This window comes from Cetorhinus maximus, chromosome 18 (assembly GCF_964194155.1).
Source record: "Cetorhinus maximus chromosome 18, sCetMax3.hap1.1, whole genome shotgun sequence".
Lineage (NCBI taxonomy): Eukaryota > Metazoa > Chordata > Chondrichthyes > Lamniformes > Cetorhinidae > Cetorhinus > Cetorhinus maximus.
The window spans coordinates 98126858-98144797 of record NC_135896.1 but is presented as its reverse complement, the minus strand read 5'-3'; the positions used below and the strand labels follow the sequence as shown (position 1 = coordinate 98144797).

Here is a 17940-nt window from a genome sequence, read left to right as displayed (position 1 = left end):
GATTGGCAGGATCTACAATTCCTCTGATTGGATTGGCAGGTTCTACAATTCCTCTGATTGGATTGGCAGGATCTGCAATCCCTCTGATTGGATTGGCAGGGTCTGCAATCCCTCTGATTGGATTGGCAGGGTCTGCAATTCCTCTGATGACCCTTAACATGATGGTGGTCCTGGTGACGACCATTTAGGAAAACAACGCTGATAAAATTGCTGAGCCAGTCCTGCTGCTAGCAAGTGCTCGGGACCCCCAACTGGTCCTCACCGAGACCACAGGAAAACCTTGCCCATTGACTTCAGTGTAGAACGGGCTTCTCTCTCCCACCCAATCTAGGTTAGTGCAAAATGTCATGATCCACCCCGACCTGTCTGCTGGTCTTTTTGCCTCCCATTAAAGTCACACCTACATCTTGCATTAACACCCATAATACAAAATAAAGACACACAGAATATTGCTATAAAATCTGTTTCCGCATCCTGCCCTCAGGATTGATTTGTTTTTCATTTCCAATCTTGAAGCTTCTTACTGTAAATCTAGAAACTCTCCCACACAAAATACTGACAAATTGCAGCTGGTATTTAAAACGAAGGGCTGCAATCTGAACAGTTACGTTCGTTGCTAAAACAAGTGCAAGTTTCTGCCTTAATAGGGGGAAAGTACAGTGCTATGTCTACACGACACCGTCATTAGTGCATGTGCAAACTGTGCCTGGAGACCATTTCAATGAAAGCATTTTACTTCACACCAACTGTGTAACAGTAAAATCTTGTCGGAATAGGTTGATGTGGATTTTTATTGCCGTACAGGCATCATGTGATTGTACTAATTGTATGCATGCCGACACTTAAAACACAGATTCTGAAAGTTAACACAACTGTATTCTAGACTGACTGATGCACTAAAATATTCCTCGCTTTCTCTACTCTCTGCTGAAGATGTGATTCATTGCTAGAATTTGGCATCAACAACTGGCGGTCCCCCCAGTACCTCATCGAAGCTGGCTGTTCTTCACGTATGGGAAGTGACTATTGTACTAGGGTTTAGGATGGGGGAGGGGAGCTGGGTGGAGTGGGGGGGGTTGCTGGGGGTGGTGCGGGGGGGTGGGGTGGTGGTGGTGGTGGGGGCAGGAGGGAAATTGCAGCTGATTCTGTCCTTACTGAATGTCTCCACATGTGCTCTATCCAGCAGAGGTTACTGGATCAGTAATCAGGAGAGGAATCCCTGGCATGTTTCTCCCTCCTCATGAAAGCCTGAGGACGCTGAAGTCAATTGAAGTGCCCTGAACAGCAGCCTGCCTGCGATAAAACAAACTCGGTACAGCCCGCAGGTTAAATCTGGGACCTTCTTGGTCATTGCAGCTCAGTGTCACAAGCACACGGTGCATTAACCCACTCTGCTCTTAGGGTTCCCTGATTTATCATCCTTTAACAATTCCACAAATATTTGTACATTGACCATGAATTATTCAATGTAGTTGTTTGAATGCAAAGACACACTGAATGTCATTTTGTGGGAAGGCCAGATCTTGCATTTTCAGGAGTTTGACTTTAACAATTCACAGATAAGTAACGTTTATGTACATTTCATTTAACCTTCCACAGAACTGGAGAAACTTTTTTTATTAACTCAGATCCTCAAGTTACTGATCTTATTCGTAGTGGTGCATTAGAATTTGCTTATGTAACTGCAGCTTTGCCCAATGGTTTATCTCCCGAACTAAGACAATTTAATTTTGCAGGTGGAAAATACTTCTGGCAAAGTTTGGTCGCTGTAGGAACGAAATAATTTTTTTTGATTAAAGGTAGTCAGGTGATGACAGGGGCTGCACACTTCAGTGCATAATGCTGTTACAAAGGAAGCAGCTGCCTCCCAGCTGTAGTACTGGACTCACATACTGTACGAAGCATCTCCCAGCTTAAAGTGCACACAAAGACGTTGCAGCAGCTTAACAAATGCCTCTCAGTTTACTTTTAAACCCACCTTTGTGGCTAAACAAATGCATTGAAACAGGAGGGGGGCGGTGGTGGAGGGGGGGGAGAGAACGTTATCTGACGGGAACAATTTTTAAAAATATATAAATGTTAAGTCTGCTGTGATTTCAGCAGGTAAGTTTTTTTTTTGGTTAACTCTTTAAGAGCCAGCCATAAATACATTCAGCAAAATGAATTTGCAGTTTCTGAACCGCATCTTATAAATCTTTAGAAATGCACATGTTTTGAATGTATTAAAACTAAATAGCAAAAATTAAAACCTAGAATAAATACTAATGCCATTCCTGGCTAATTGGGAACAGTGGCGTTCTGCAGAAGGCACATCTTTCAGTAAAGATATCTGCAACCTAGGTAAAGACATTTTGCACAGTATCCCCTTATACCAATTAATTCTTTCACATGCAGAACATTCTAAATAATTTCAATTCACGTTCTGCTCCCATTTAATGTATTTTTCCCTTTTAAAAAGTGATTTGCTCCCCCCTTTTGAACTGGGCAAGTGGAATGAACATTGTCTTTCGATGAATCAATCAAGGAGAGCATTTCTATAACTGTCCAGCAAGAGATCTAAATTAATCAGGGAATGTTGTATTAAGTCAGTTTGTTCCTCCCCCACCTACTTAATACTACCCCTGCATTTAATCTGTCGTGAGACCAAACGAAGGATTGATGGAACTCAAATCACTGAGGCAACTGCATCTTTGATACAGGTGCTGCTTTCATTTGTGACATAGGCCAAAATTTTGCAGCCCGCAGTGAAGCCATGGCACTCGAAGCTGACCTCAAAGAAAACTACCCAAAAAGATCTAGCAATCTCTGTGGCGTGAATTTCACCTTTCCAACATTAATTTGAGCCTGGTGCCAAGTCAAGGGGACCTCCAGCAACAGTGATGTCACCACATAGCTAAGAAGCCAGAATTCTCACCGACAGCAAACTGGGAAGTAAAATGCCCTGGTTATCCTTCAGATTTTAAAAATTTTATAGCAAGTGAAATAAAGATTTGGTTGCACAGTTTAGAAGTTGGAATATCAAATACGCTTAATTTTTTGTTAAACTGTAGAATTATGATATTGGAAACATTTTGACGTTACACGGATATAAAATTAGTTTTTCAGGGCCAGAGATGTTGTTCAGAAGTAGTTATAACAGTACGTCATTAAAAACCCAGTTACATTTTATTAACAAAGCATGACTATTCAGAGGGTTTCAACAGTGATATTACACGTAAAAGGGAAGTTCTTGTCAGTTCAGTGATTTCCAAAGAGTGCTGACTGTGGGATGCTCAGCAGTTCACTCTTTGGATGAGCTGCGAATCCTTGCCAGCAACTTCTGGTTCCTGAGTTTGACTGCACATGTGTGGATGTCAGGTGCTGCCATCGGTTTCACAGGGCAATGACAAAGAATGCTGACAGGTTCACCATCATTACAACTGCAAAATTGCTGTAAAGTGAGCGCCATGAAAACATAGAGGGCGAAACCCAACATGTCAGAGTGTGAACCACTGATGCTGACTACATCGGAGCATGTGGAGTAAGGTTGAGACCCTGAATTAAAGTATCAACAGCTGGTACCCATGACACTAGGGCACACTGCACGCAACCACCACACCCACTGCCTCATCTCCATCCCACCCAATCCTGGCCTCCTCCTCCAAAATTGATGGCCTTGTTTGGCGCAGGAGCTGGTGGGCAAGGCCCCGGGGCCTGACACATTCCGATTCTGGTTAGTTTACAGCTGGTTGGCTGCACTGCTGTTGGATTTACCAACATATTGCTTTAATATCCTTTGAATTCATCAAAAAAAAATTCCTTTGCTTTCTACAATAAAAAAAAGCAAAAGCCTTAAAAATGATCTTGCTTATACTTTAGAGCCTTGGTACTTGGAAAGCACCTTCTGTGAAACACAACCTAAAACATGGGCCGGGGTTTTCCAGTCCCACCCACTGCCGGGATCATCCGGTCTCACCCAAAGACAATGGACTTCTGGCTGGCCTGCTGCATTTCCCCATGGTGGGTCCCGCCATAGCTAGGCCGGAAAATCCCAGCCATAGTCTCTCACTGTCTCTAACCTAGGATAAAAATTAAGTCTGGCCTGGTAGGTAATATCTTCACTTCCCTATTGGTTGAATGACTTAACCCAGTTTAACATCTGAGATTCTCCTGTCACAATGGCACAGTTAGTAACCCTGTAAATATATAATGAAATCACCAAAAGGCCAGTTTTTGTCAGCTAACAAAACTGAAGCAGAAGTTAGCGTTGTTCACATTTAAACTGTATATCAATAGCCAGTATTAACAGCAGTGATTTGAAGACCAATATATACACATACACACATAATGTGGTCAGAGAGTGCACTTCTGGCCCTTTTATTCAGAAACATGGGGCAGGATTTTCCGCTTTGGGAGCAGGACCTCAAGGTCGAGGTCAAATGTGAGTCCCGACCCAGCATCATGTCGGGAGCAATAACCTGTCATCAATTTTCACTGAACTGACCAATTAGTGGCCTGAGGGCACACCCATCGTCCAATTAAGGATGGTGGACATTTTCCCGAGGTTGGAGGCCCAATCGGAGGCCCTCCAGTGATGACTCATCAGCAGCCTCACTGTCCAAGGCGGCAGCTGCCAATTCAGGCAGAGAGACAGAGAGAGAGAGGCCGCCTCACAATGGAGGTGGCTTCTGAAGAAAAGGAAAGGAATTTAATGCAAAAAAGGCCTAGGCTACCTGGCCGTGATGGTGGAGGGGCAATTCTTTCACTGGATGGCCAGTGGCCACAGCTATGGCCCATCCACCCTGATGGGCATGGGCGTGGCCCCTTGCACAATGAAATGTGTTCCCTTCCCCCCACCTCCTCTTCTCCAGGAGACCATCTTGTTTAACTGGCTGTGTTTCAGCCACTGCGTGGGGCCTGCCTACTGACTAGGAAATGCCAGTTGGCATGGGAGGGAGGGCTTAACTGGCCCTTAATTACCTCAACTGGCTAACCAATACTTTTTAAAATTTATTTTTTATGGGATGTGGACATCGCTGGCAGGGCTGGCATTTGTTGCCCAGCCCTAATTGGCCTTGAATTGAGTGGGCTGGCTTGGCCATTTCAGGGGGCAGTTAAGAGTCAACCATCTGGAGTCATATATAAGCCAGACCAGGTAAAGGCATCAGATTTCCTTCTCTAAAGGACATTATCAAACCAAATGGGTTTTTAACACCAATCAATGATAGTTGTCGTGGTGACCGTGACATTCCAGATTTTTCTTTTATTAATTGAATCAAAATTCTACCAGCTGTTATAGTGGGATTTGAACACATGTTCCTTGAGCATCAGCCGGGGATTCTGGATCACTAACTCAGTAACATTACCATTAGAGACCACCATCTTCCCCCAACTGGGCAGGTAGCCATTCCGCCCCAGAGCCAGCCTTCCTGAAAATTGCTCCAGGGTGGGATGGTGCTGCCAAGCTGGTTGCCTGCCTGCTTCAGCTCCTGCCCCTCTCTGCTTCCGAAATTCCTGCCCACGTTCTCTCATGAAGTGGTTCATTAAAAGTATTTCCTCAAAATACCAGAGCAGGAACAATGCCAAACAATCCAAAATGTGTTTCACATTCTTCTTCTGTTCCTGTTAACTTTATCGTCTACATGAGAATGTTTGAAACATATAAGACCCTGAGGGGACTTGATAGGGTGGATACCTGGAGGGTGTCCCCTCTTGCAGGGGAGGCTAAAGCTAGGGGGACACAGTTTAACAATAAAAAGGACTCCCTTTTAAGAAAGAGATGAGGAGAATTTTACCATCCAAAGAATCGTTGGTGTGTGCAATTCTCTTCCCTAGAAAGCAGTGGAGGCCAGGTCATTGAATTTAGTCAAGGCAGAGTTAGACAGATTTTTGTTAGGCAAGGGAGTCAAGGGTTATGCGAGGCAGACAGGAAAGTGGAGCTGGGGCCACAAGCAGATCATGATCTTATTGAATGGTGGGGCAGGCTCCAAGGGCCAAATGTTCCACTCCTGTTCCTATACCCTAACTTTATCAAGATGATTCATATATATATATTGTCGAGCTCATCAAAATAAGTTGAATATCTAAACAAAATGGAGTACACAGCTTACAAATTAAAGAAACGCATTCTTAGGGGGGCAGGATTTTTAGGTCAATGTGCGGGCACGCGCTTGACCCCATTGGACGTGAAATCTTGCGCGATGACATCGGGCGAGCATCCCGACATCATCCCGCGCTCACGCGATGTTTCGGTCGGTGGGCGCGCGCAAAGGTCAGGAGTGCACCCGCCGACAATTAAGAGGCCAATTAGTACAATTAAAGTTGCAATTGTCTCCGATTCTTTGCGGTCCATCCAACCATACGGTCGAGGGACGGGCAAATCGGCCGGGCGGACTTCACATTTTTCATGAAACCTCTTCCAAGATGAGGGATGAGTTATTAAATGAGTTATTCTGTTATTAAATTTAAAAAAATAAAAATGCACGGACAGAATTTTTATCATGAATGTGTTCAGGCGACCGTGACGCGTGGACATTTTTTTCCCCCGGATTTTATAAACTTTATTTATTGGTTTTAAAAGTTTTCAGCTCCCTGAGGCAGCCCTCTGCCTTCAGGGGGCTTTCATTCGGCGCTCGCCTGTGCCCACGCTTGCATCAGCACCCGCCCTGCTCCTGCCTGCACCCCAGCAGCGCTGAGCATTTAATTGGTCAGCCAGAGCGAAACCGCGGTCAGGGGGCCGATTGCGGGCGATGGTTTATTCCCTGGGCACGCCAACCTAAAAATCCTGCCCACGAATTTTAAGACATCATTTAAATCAACATCAAGGAAGCAATGCTAACCAACGTAGTAGGATCGCTTTCCACTGTACCTACCGTGAGGTGCTGAAAGAGCCATGCCCTCATGATATTTGTAGCTACTTTGGGGAAAATGCCTCTCTTTTTCTGACGCTTTTTATCCTTGTCTGGATCATCATCGTCACCTGTGCCTGGTGAAGCAACGCTGTTGTCTAACCCATCACCTGAATTCACAGAACAAAGGAAAGCAAAAGGTTACACATTTTGAGCACTCTGCAAATAACAAGCAAAAGCAATCAAATTTGATTCACAGCGATTTGGGATAATGCAAACTGATAACATTTCTCATTAAAATACTGGATTGTTATGTGAATAATATTCAACTCAAGGCACCATGTCTCCCAATCCTGTTTTGATAAACTTCACATGAACACACATGTATCATTAATTCAATTATTGCTATGTTTTTGACAGAGAGAAGTAGCCTTCTGTCAACTAAATTTATATTCGGTTTAAAAGCTGCAATGATAATTTTGTTTTGATCTCATTTCGCTCTCTAAATATATGGGATGGCTTAGGAGATTTTCTAACTAAACATTGAAGACTGCTTCAAAAATCTGAACATTACAGGGATTTTGCATAAGGTGTAAGTAACTATGTCAAGGCTCGTTGCACAGAGCAGACCACAGTTCATCATTGCACCCTTCCCCCAATGCATTTGCATGGGATGACACCCTCTGTCTCCCTGCATCACTGCTTCCGACTCTCATATTTACGGGAATTAGGTACATATCAAGGCAAGGTGCCTTCTTTAAATCAGGAGTTACCTCCATCCACTCTCGCTGCTATTCTGTCTTTCCTTGCATTAATTGTGCATTAGCAAAAATCATTTACTTTTAACAGTCATAGTTATTTTTCTTTACCCTCAGGCAAAAATGCCTTGAAAGCCTGCCTAGAGGGCATCTAAATTATGTATCTAAAAAAACTCTGCGCCAAGGCAATCCTGGACTCTTACTTTCTTAAAATTCATACGTGCTTGTCCTCCTGTTTTTGAAAGGCATCAATCAGAGCACCTATATATACCATATTTCCCCATTAATATTTGAACCAATAACATTAAAAAGAAAGAAGAAAGAAAGCACCCAAAGTATAATCAAATGCAAAATAAATGAAGGATACTGAAACAGCATCAGGCTCTTTTTTTTATTCAACGGCTATGTTTTTCTCTTGCACATCATTAGCCTAAAGCCACACGAAAGAAGAAAACAGAGAAGTGTAGAGTTTATGCTCCCTGCTGATGTTTAAGAAGCCGAGGTCCTGGAAGAACATCTGGAAATTGCGCTGAGACTGTGGGTTTTGTAATTTAAGAATAGACATTCATTAGCAGAAAATGCCATAAATCCCATGCTAAGTAAAAACCTTGTTCAGGAAACCCTAAAACAATAAACTTAGGACTCAGCGTAGCCAGAGCTGCATAGCTTCCTGAGGAATGCTACAAACGCAGAAGCTAATTCTACTACTGTCTTCTAGTTATATGATTACCAGGAGGTTGGTGGCACTGAACAATTATGTTAAACAAGGGCCCTCGCCTTGGCAACTTCTACGTAAGTTTAAATTTTTTTACCTCTCTTGGCCACAGAAGCTGAAAAACCCACAGCAAAGAGTTGGCAGATTAATTTTATTGACGTTTCCATTTTCACTGCAATGTGATACCCTCCATCACGTCGAAGAGGCGACCCCAGTATTTACAGACTGACAAGCCACTTCATTACAGCCTCCCAGCCCCAAGGCAGTGCAGCTCGCCTCCATCTGCACAGCCCTTCATCTACCACTAACTTTTGCTACCTCTCCTCGAACGTGAATCATGACGGGGGAGCCAAAAAGGTGGAAATAATCATAAAAATGATGCTGGACCAGAAACATTTCACACAGCCTCATTACAATTGCCGAGCACAGAGTGCTGGTGATTTACACCCTGCTTCCATGATGCCAGGAAGAAATGCTGCAGGGCAAATTTTCCCAAATGCTAATGGCTTCTGACTGTTCCTTGGCAACTATGGCATTTCAACCTGTGCGGATGTACACTCCAAAACAGAAACTGGAAGTGTCTTATCATCTATCCATGTGACACAGATGGAGAGTGGCTATTAGGAGCCAGGCTCTGGGCCTTGGGGATCTGAGGTGCTGTGCTATAGCCTACGGCAGTTTTGGAAAGCTGTGCCTGGGGAGAGGAAAATCTACGCCTAAAAAAAAAGCTGGCATCAGAAGTATGTGTGCGTATTAGAAAATAAGACGGGGAGGGGGGTGGGTGGGGGAAGAAAGGAAAATCAGCTAATAAAGTGATTAGAAAAAAAAAGCGTTGTTAGGCTTTAGTATTTGCCAAAATTGTTAGCTATCTGAACCTTTATCTCAATGAAATCTTTGTAATGAGGCATTAATTGGAAATATATCAAATCTTAAATTTAGTATAGGGTCTTTTAATTGTGTGGTAAATGTAAGATATGGCCACTTTACTGCTGCATTTGGTAACATGATATTTTTGCCTATAAGATAATGTTATTTTTTTTGACGTGCTTCATTTGCAGCACTTGGGTTAAAATTAATTGAAGTGTTGTTGCATAAAATGTATTACTATTTTCTTAATTTGCCTGAAATAACCAGTACCTGAGCCTCTAATTACTGGGCTCTCTTTCTATCCTGCTGTGCTGCATGCTCTTGTATGTTAAAATTGAATTTTTGTAAGATTTATTTTTAAGTGACCAGATCTTCAGCAGGGCATGGCCTACCACGCTGGAGTTCGGTGTAACAGCTGCACTTTCTTTTGTAGCATGCAACATTTACGAACTGTGTGGGTTTTCCTACATTAAAGAGGAGACAGTGACCCATACCACCTTCTTTACACTCAAAGGAGCACTAAAAAACACTCCTCATAGGCTTACCTCAGGCTTCTCTGGCCCAGAACAACCTCCCTCTCCCTGCACCCCTTCCTCCCTCCGGGCAAAAGCAGAGAGAGAGAGAGAGAGAAAAGGGATTTTATGCTCCTTTCTCCTCAACTTTTCAGGCGGTATAAGCAGCATTTAGCACATTCAACCCCCAAATGGCTCCAAATGCTCTGAGCTGCAGGGGCTCATCTTTTGTTAGGCTCCTTCTATTTACTCAGGATTTACACAGGGCTCTCCAGTGAAGAGACCACATGTTACTGACAGAAAGCGGATTCATTCACAACACATCAGACAACAGGGTTGTAGCCATTGCTGCTTCGTGCTTAGGCAGGATTAAGACTCCAGTAACACTGAGCCTAAAGACTCTTGCTAAATGGTAAACAAAATGTACCGGCTACTACTTAAACCAAATTAGGCAGACATAGATCATAATATAAACAGGCAAGCGCTAAAAAAAGTAGATTAAGGTTTTACATCCGTCTTTAAGCTTCACCTTCAGCTTCCAATGAAGCAATGCAGCACACCTCACCTACTTATTTATGCAAATTTCTTTCTCACCGTCTTCCCATGGCTTATTTATATCTAGCCAGAGTCAGAATTGTGGCCTCAATGACACAAAAATCTGCTATATTAGAGCTGTCCTTGAAATACAGCAAATGTTCTCGAAGAAAACAAGACAAGTAACAGATATAACCAATATTATCATCCACTGACTCCCACAGCTACCTCGACTACATTCCCCCCACCCCACCACACCACACCACTTCACCCCCCCCTCCCCGATCCCGCTCCCTGGAAAGACTCCATTCCGTTCTCCCAGTTTCTCCATCTCGGTCGCATCTGTTCTGACGATGCCATCTTCCAAACTAATGCCTCCTAGGTAGCGACAGTGCGTAGAGGCAATGTTGCTGGATTAGTATTCCAGTGGCTGAGGCTAATGCTCTGGGGGCAGAGGTTCAAGTCCCACCATGGCAGCTGGTGGAATTCAGTTAATAAATCTGGAATTGAAAGCTAGTCTCTGACCATGAAACTATCATTGATTAGGGATGGGCCCTGATTCTGCTCCTTGATGGGGTCCTCAACTCTTCCATCTCCATCAGCTCTGCTTCCACCCCTTCCCCTCACTCCAAAAAAACTATGATGGACTCACCTTTCTCTCCACCATTTCTGCCACTTCCAGTGAGATGCCACCACAAAAAGGATATCTTCCCCCTTACCTCCTCCTATCCAAAGAAACTATTCCCTTTGCGACTCCTCAATCACCCTCAACGGCCCCTCCCCCTCCGCACAGCACCTTTCCATGCAAGTGCAGAGGATGCAACACCTGTCCTTTTACCTCCTCTCCTCTCACTGTCCAAGGCCCCAAACACTCCTTTTCCAGGTGAAACAGTGATTTACTTGTACATATTTCAATTTTGTATACTTTATTCGCTGCTCATGATATGACTTCCTTTACAGTGGGAGACAAAACGCAGGCTGGGCAATCGCTTTGCAGGACACCTGTGTTCAGTATGTGACCCTGAGCTCCTGGTCGCCTGTCATTTTAATTCTGTGCCCCACTCCCACTCTGACCTCTCTGTCCTTCACCTCCGACACTACTCCAATCGAGCTCAACACAAGCTCGAGGAACAGAATAGCATTTTTCACCTGGGTACTTCATAGGCTTCTAAACCCAGCATTAAGTTCAACAATTTCAGATCCTAAGCTCTGGTACCGTTTCTTTCCAACAGAAGCTACAGGTGATGATTCCATTATTCCCATTTATACCTCCTCTGGACACACCTTTTGTTCCTTTATTTGTCCCATTACCATCTCCTTTTGCCTTGCATCATCATCCCTTTTGTCAGTTAATCACTCCTGCCTTCTACCCTATCATACGCCTTCCCTTTCTGTCCTCTCCTCCTTAAAACCTGTTCCATTTCTAACTTTTTCCAGGTCATTCACCTGAAATGTTGAGATTTCTTTCTCTCTCCACACAGACTGGCTGATCTGCTGGGTATTCCCGTGTTTTCTGTTTCTATTCCAGGTTTCCAGACTCTGCAATATTTTGCTGTTGTGTTATTGAGTTGCGCTCGCTTGTTCAATTGCTGAATATTTTTTCGTACTCAATGCTTCCCCCACACATTAATATTTAGGTTGTCAATACAGGTAACTTCAAATCGGTTTTCCCATTTCACTTTTACAGTGTTGTTGTGTTAATGCTCGATTCCACAGAAGTGCAAGAGCACTCAATGGTGCTAGGTGAAAAATTGGACTTGGGGCAGTTCTCAGATGCCATGGTAATTACTATGAGTAAGAAGACATGCATTTCAATGGGAAGAATAAGCCTATTTGTAAAATCCAAGGATAAGAAAAGTTTCTGTTTTCAATATAAACTGAAAGCCAGCACTCAGTGGGGCTGTGGTCACTCTCCATACATAATGCTGACAACACCTCCTCCAATTGTTCCACCACCTCACTTGACCTCTTGACCAACTCTGTAATGTCAGGAGGTAAGTATTCCATCACGCCGTGCATGGTCACAACTTCTGCCAAATGAATATCAGGGAAATCAAAGCCATTGTTTTCAGCCTTGCCACTGTCTCCATCCTACTCCCTGGCCACTTCGGTCTGAACCTGACCGAGCAAAATCCTGTCCTGCTTCAGTTAAAGCTGAGCTTTAATCTCTAATGACAAGTCAACCTCTGCAACACTGACCATGCCTGTCTGTATCTCAGCCCCTCCGTTGCTGAAACCCTTATCAAGGCTTTGGTCACTTTTCTCCAAAGTCATCTTTACTGACTTCCCATACTATACTATCCAAAATCTCCAACTTATCCAAAGCATAGTGGCCCATATCCCATTCCACACTTGCCCATCATTCCTCCTTCCTGAGCTTCACTGACTCCCTGATCCTCAATGCATTAAGTTTAAAATACATGTCCTCATCTATGAATTGCTGCACAGTTTTTCCCACCCCCCTCTGTGCAACCTCCTCTGGCTTTATATCCCTTTCTTGTAATATATTTTACTTTGCTTTATTAGCGGAGGCGTGGAGTGTAAGAACAGGGAGGTTATGCTGGAACTGTACAAAACAGCTGGCCAGGATTTTTTGAATGGCGGGGTTTCCCTTCCCACCATCCGAGGAGTTGGCAGAAAACACATCCCCGCCGATACGCCCAGCAGCCAGTTAACGCTCTAACAAGTGTCAATTGGCTGGAGGTGGGACTTCCACCCCTCGCTGGGCAGCAAGTCCCGTCTCAGAGAGCTGCCGGCCAATCAGGTCCCGCGGACAGGACTGGGACTACAAGCAGTCCCGACCGGCGAAGGGCAGATTTGCACCAAGTGCAGTCGTGGGCGAGTGAAAGGACGTTTTACCCGCCGGCCGCACTGGCAGGTTTTGGCGCTGTTTCGCCCCATTCCCGGCACGTCTCAGCCTCATTAATAATGCATTGGCGGGAAACACTCCGGACCGCTGGCGGATGGACTCCGATTTTCCCGCCATACTGTAACCTCAGCGCTTCCTCACTCCGGGCGCCATATTTAAAGCACACCAGAGCACAGACTGCTTCACGTCTTCAGACCGGGACCGCTCCAGGCGATAGATGGCCCCGAAAGCAAAGAAGACGGCAGCCCCCAAATTTAGTGATGCCTCTCCGGGGTGCCTGCTGGATATAGTGGAAGGGCACTGTGATATCCCCTATCCCCTGCTCTGGCCACAGGAGGTCCACCAGAGCCACCAATCTGGCCTGGGAGGCAGTGGCAGTCAGAGCCACCAGAGCACAGAGGAGCTCAGCCATCCAGTGCAGGGAAGAGGATGAATGCTCTCATCTGTTCCGCCAGAGTAAGTCAACCACTTCATCGCTCTCAACTCACACACTCACAAACCCATCACACATCCACAGGGATCTCACACCTCAAGGGACAACACCACTAACTCTCACACACACCCTCACATCTCAATCAGACTCATACCTTCTTGAACTCGCAGCCTCACCCTGTCCATGTCTCCGATCACCACACAAACATTCCATGCAGTGCCATGTGTCCTGCTGGCAATCTCTCCATCATGCAGGAGAAGCTGGCTCACATCAGCAGGGAGAGGTCCCAGACCTGAAGGAGTGGGGGTTGCCCACATTAGGCACATTGCGCTGACTGATGGGGACGTGGACCGTGCCTGCAGTGATGGTGAGGTCAGCAACGATCACCCACGTGAGGTTCCTGCACCACATCATCCCCCTCTCAACGCAACTGTGAGTGCTCTCTCCTGCTTTTGACTCTACTTGACTGCCATTCACTACTTGTCTCTACTTTGGTTCACAGGGAGCTCTACCAAGCGGCCAATGCCCTCAGCCAACCAGTCCCTCAGCTCCATCCAGGCCCTCACCTCCAGCCAAGAGGACACCTCCTCCATTGAAGAGTTGGAAATAAGCAGCCTGGAAGACCCATCACAGCGCTTACCCACACCCTCCACCAGTGCAGAGACACACACCTCGGTGGGACCTAGATCTAGAGCAGGCTCGGGTTCACAATCTGGTGGTCACCACACAGACACGTGTCCACAGCAGGAGGAGGCAGGTTCAGCCGAGCTTCCCAGTACTCGGAGGGCTGCTGGGGAAGAGGCATCTGTGAGGCCCGAGCCAGATGACGAGCCTCTGGATTCGGCCTTCCAACTCATCCTGGAGAGTCAGCAGGAGGTGGGGGAACATCACGCAGAGCTGTTGGTAGCCCTCAACAGAGCGGCACACGAGTTGGAGGAGTGTGTCTGCCTGCTCTCTGATGAAGTGGTGCCCACATGTAGGCATATGGAAGTCTCCATGGGAAGGATGGTGGACACGATGGAGACTCTGGTCTAGCAGAACGTGGAGATGCACGCGACCTGCACTCCGTCGCGGTAGCCACGGGTCAGTTCCTGCAGTGGCAATGTGAGAGGGAAACAGGACACCTTGATGTCCCTCCATGTGCTCTTTCCCCTCAAGGAGTCAGGCTGGGGCCCTTGGGGAGGAGCAGCAGCCGGACACCCCTGAGTCATCGACTCAGGAATCTCAGAGGCTGTCTTCTTCCTCCGAGTCCTCTTTGCCTGTGACCCCCTTAACCTCACCATCTCTCACTGTAGAGGGAGCAGCTGGCCCACAGGAGGACGGCCAAAGCAAGCTGGGCCCTCAAGGCCTTGGCTTGCCAGAGGACGCACATTGAATTCATCAGTGGCAACAGGACCAAACATTCCACAGGCTGTCCTCACCCCTCCTGCGGATGTCAGGGCAGCACCTAGGAGTGTAGGCCTAGAAAAATTAGGAAATTCTGATCACAAGTGGTTGCACAGGTGAACACATTTTGTCAATTTATAATCTGAAAATATATTCACTTTCACTGAACAATGTGTAATGTTTTCTTTCAGCCTCATTGACAGGCTTCATGAGTCCTCCCCCTGCATTCACCCCACTAGCAGTTCAGCTGCACACAGCTGGACCACAAATGATTCTGGAGGGAGAAATGTGGGTGAGGCAGGGCCTATCGGAGCCTCGTGCAAGAACTTTCCCACACACATGGAGCCTTCATCCATCACACTCATCTCACTGTCCTGAGCATTTTCAATGCTGCCTGCTGGAGCTCTGTTTCAGTTGTCCATCTGAGCCAATCTGCATCTCCGCCCAGCCACTGACCTCACTCCCAGGCAGCACCTGTGCCCGTCCAACATGAGGCTCCGCTCACTTTCAATTTGAAAAACATGGTCGTTGTCAAGTTTTTTGTAGCTCCCCCATCCTTTCCCCTCCCCCAAACACCCATGTCCTTTCCCCCATGACTGTTGACCCCCCCCCCAGCATCACCTTCCACCTCCCCACTCTCACTTGCCAACAAGAACCCTTTCTTTCCGGGATGTCCAGGTGAGTGTGCACATTCCCACCTTCCTGAGAATCCCACCCTCATCCACATTGACCTCCCCGACCTCCTCCTTCCCACCCCCAGGGTCCGTGTCTGCCTCCGAGTCCCCAACAACCACCCTCGCTGTTCCTTCTACTGCTACTGTCGTACCCTCACCCTCCCACCCTTTCAGTTCACTCTGCCCCCTCTCATACTCACCATCCCCTCCTCCCACACCCACCCTCAGTTTGTTCCCCAGGAGGCAGACATTGACTCTACAAACTCCCTGCACATCCCCCATCCCCTTACTCCCTCCCCAACCCCCCAGACTCCTTCCCTGTCCAACTCCTTCCCCCCTCCGAACTCCTTCCTCCCTCCGAACTCCTTCCTCCCTCCGAACTCCTTCCTCCCTCCGAACTCCTTCCTCCCTCTGAACTCCTTCCTCCCTCCAAACTCCTTCCCCCCTCCGAACTCCTTCCTCCCTCCGAACTCCTTCCTCCCTCCGAACTCCTTCCTCCCTCCGAACTCCTTCCCTTACAGCTTCCTCCCCCCCTTACACCTACCTCTGTACTTGCTGCATTCTCCCCTGTTATACCCTCCCCCCCCTCCCACACTCCCTCCTCCCCCCTCCCAACTTTACCCCCGATACCTTCATTCCTCCCCCGACAAAAATCCCCCATCGGTACACTTTCCTCTCCCAGTCAAACCTACACTTTCCTTTCCCTCCCACCACTCCCCTGGTACCCCTTCCTCTCCCACTCACAGCTGGACCTTTCTCCCCTCCCCCCTTGCTGATCATTCGTAGCAGCCCCTGGCCAAGGCCGTGATGTTCCGAAGCAGGCCCGAGACACAAACAGAGACCTAGCACCTCCCGTAAGCTGCTTTGCGGCAGAGCCGTGTCCGTGAGGATCCACCCAGCAGGCGATGCACGTGTTTCTCCAGGGCCCGGTAGCTGTCGGGCTCCAGCATCTTCTGCTCCTCGGATGTCCGCGATCTCAGCAAGACCCTAACAGGAAGGCCCGACTTCTGCACGTCCCACTTGTCCAGATGTGTTCAGACCGGCATGGCTTTCCCGCTGGCATATTGGTCGACCTGGCATGGGGGGGACGATTCCGGTCGGGCCTTTCCCATAGTGGGCCCACGCCGGCCTCCAGCGGGATTGGCGTTCCACCATGCCGGACGCGACAGGTTGATCCCGCTGTGCTTTCCCCGGCCTTCTCGCCATACTTTCCCCACCGGCCCACCATGACTCCAACAGGGCTGTAAAATTCTGACCTAACTCCTGGGGTGTCCAGGGCCAGGTATGGTGTGGGGGGGTCTCAGGGTGGAGTGGGGCGATGAGGCCTGGTGGGGGGTTGGTAGAGGAGGAGGGGGGCCAGTGAGCAGAGGGTCCTGGTGGAGAAGCCAGGGAGAGGAGAACCTTTGGGAGGGGTGGGGGGTGTGCCCAATGTTAAAAGGGGGCTGTTGTTGATTGCACCCTTCTCGTTCGAGGCCTGAGCAGGGTTAAAACACGATTAATTTTCGGGCTCCCCCCACCCCCCCCCCAGCCTCTGAATTCTCCTCTTGCCAGCCTGAAAATTGAGGCTGAGTGGGAAACGGCCCTTAAGTGGTCAACAGTTGGCCATTTAAGACCCTCAACTGGGGCAAGGGTGGGTGGGCCGACTGAGGCCTCACCTGTCCCAGTGTAAAATGGTGGAGAGGTCAGGGTGGGCGGGGGCCTGGCGGGAAGGCCGCCAGAAAAATCTAACAGCCAAAACTACTCCCCGCGCCCCCAACCCACCCACCCCCGCCTCCAAACCCGCTGGCGGGGGAACCTGAAATCCTGGCCACGAGTTAGACCGCAGCTCGGGCACTGTGTACAGTTCTGCTCACCATGTTACAGGAAGGATGTGGTCATTTTCGAGAGGGTGCAGAAGAGATTTGCCAGGACTGGGGAATTTTATTCCGAGGAATGATTGGATCAGCTGGACTTACTTTCCTTCCAACAGAGGAGAGTGAAAGGTGATATAATTGAGGAATAATTGAATGAATAGGAAGAACGTATTTCCGTTAGCAGAGAGGCCAATAACCAGGAGGAACTGATTTAAAGTAATTGGTGGAAGGATTAAGAGGGTTTTGAGTGGAATTTTTTCACTTAGGGGCTGGTGGGCGTCTGGAATTTAAGTGAAAGGTTGGTAAAGGCAGAAACCCTCATTGCATTTAAAAAATAACACTTGGATATGATCTTACCTGTAACCTACATAATTATGGATCAGGAGCTGGAAGATGGGATAGGCTGGATGGCTCTTTTTCAGCCAGCAATGGATCAAATGGCCTCCGTCTGTGTTCTAAACATTTCTATGGGCAGAATATTACATCCCCACCCCACAACCGCTGGCGGGTTT

General features: G+C 47.3%; 1 protein-coding gene across 9 annotated transcripts in view; it reads right to left on the bottom strand.

The window, feature by feature from the left end:
* Positions 1 to 17940, bottom strand: part of meis2a (Meis homeobox 2a) — a 117304-nt gene that overhangs the window by 58253 nt on the left and 41111 nt on the right. For all 9 annotated transcript variants that reach the window (XM_078563261.1, XM_078563257.1, XM_078563256.1 and 6 more), the window contains one exon: positions 6852 to 6997. In XM_078563261.1, the coding sequence (XP_078419387.1) occupies positions 6852 to 6997 (146 nt within the window). The remainder of the gene's footprint in view (positions 1 to 6851; positions 6998 to 17940) is intronic.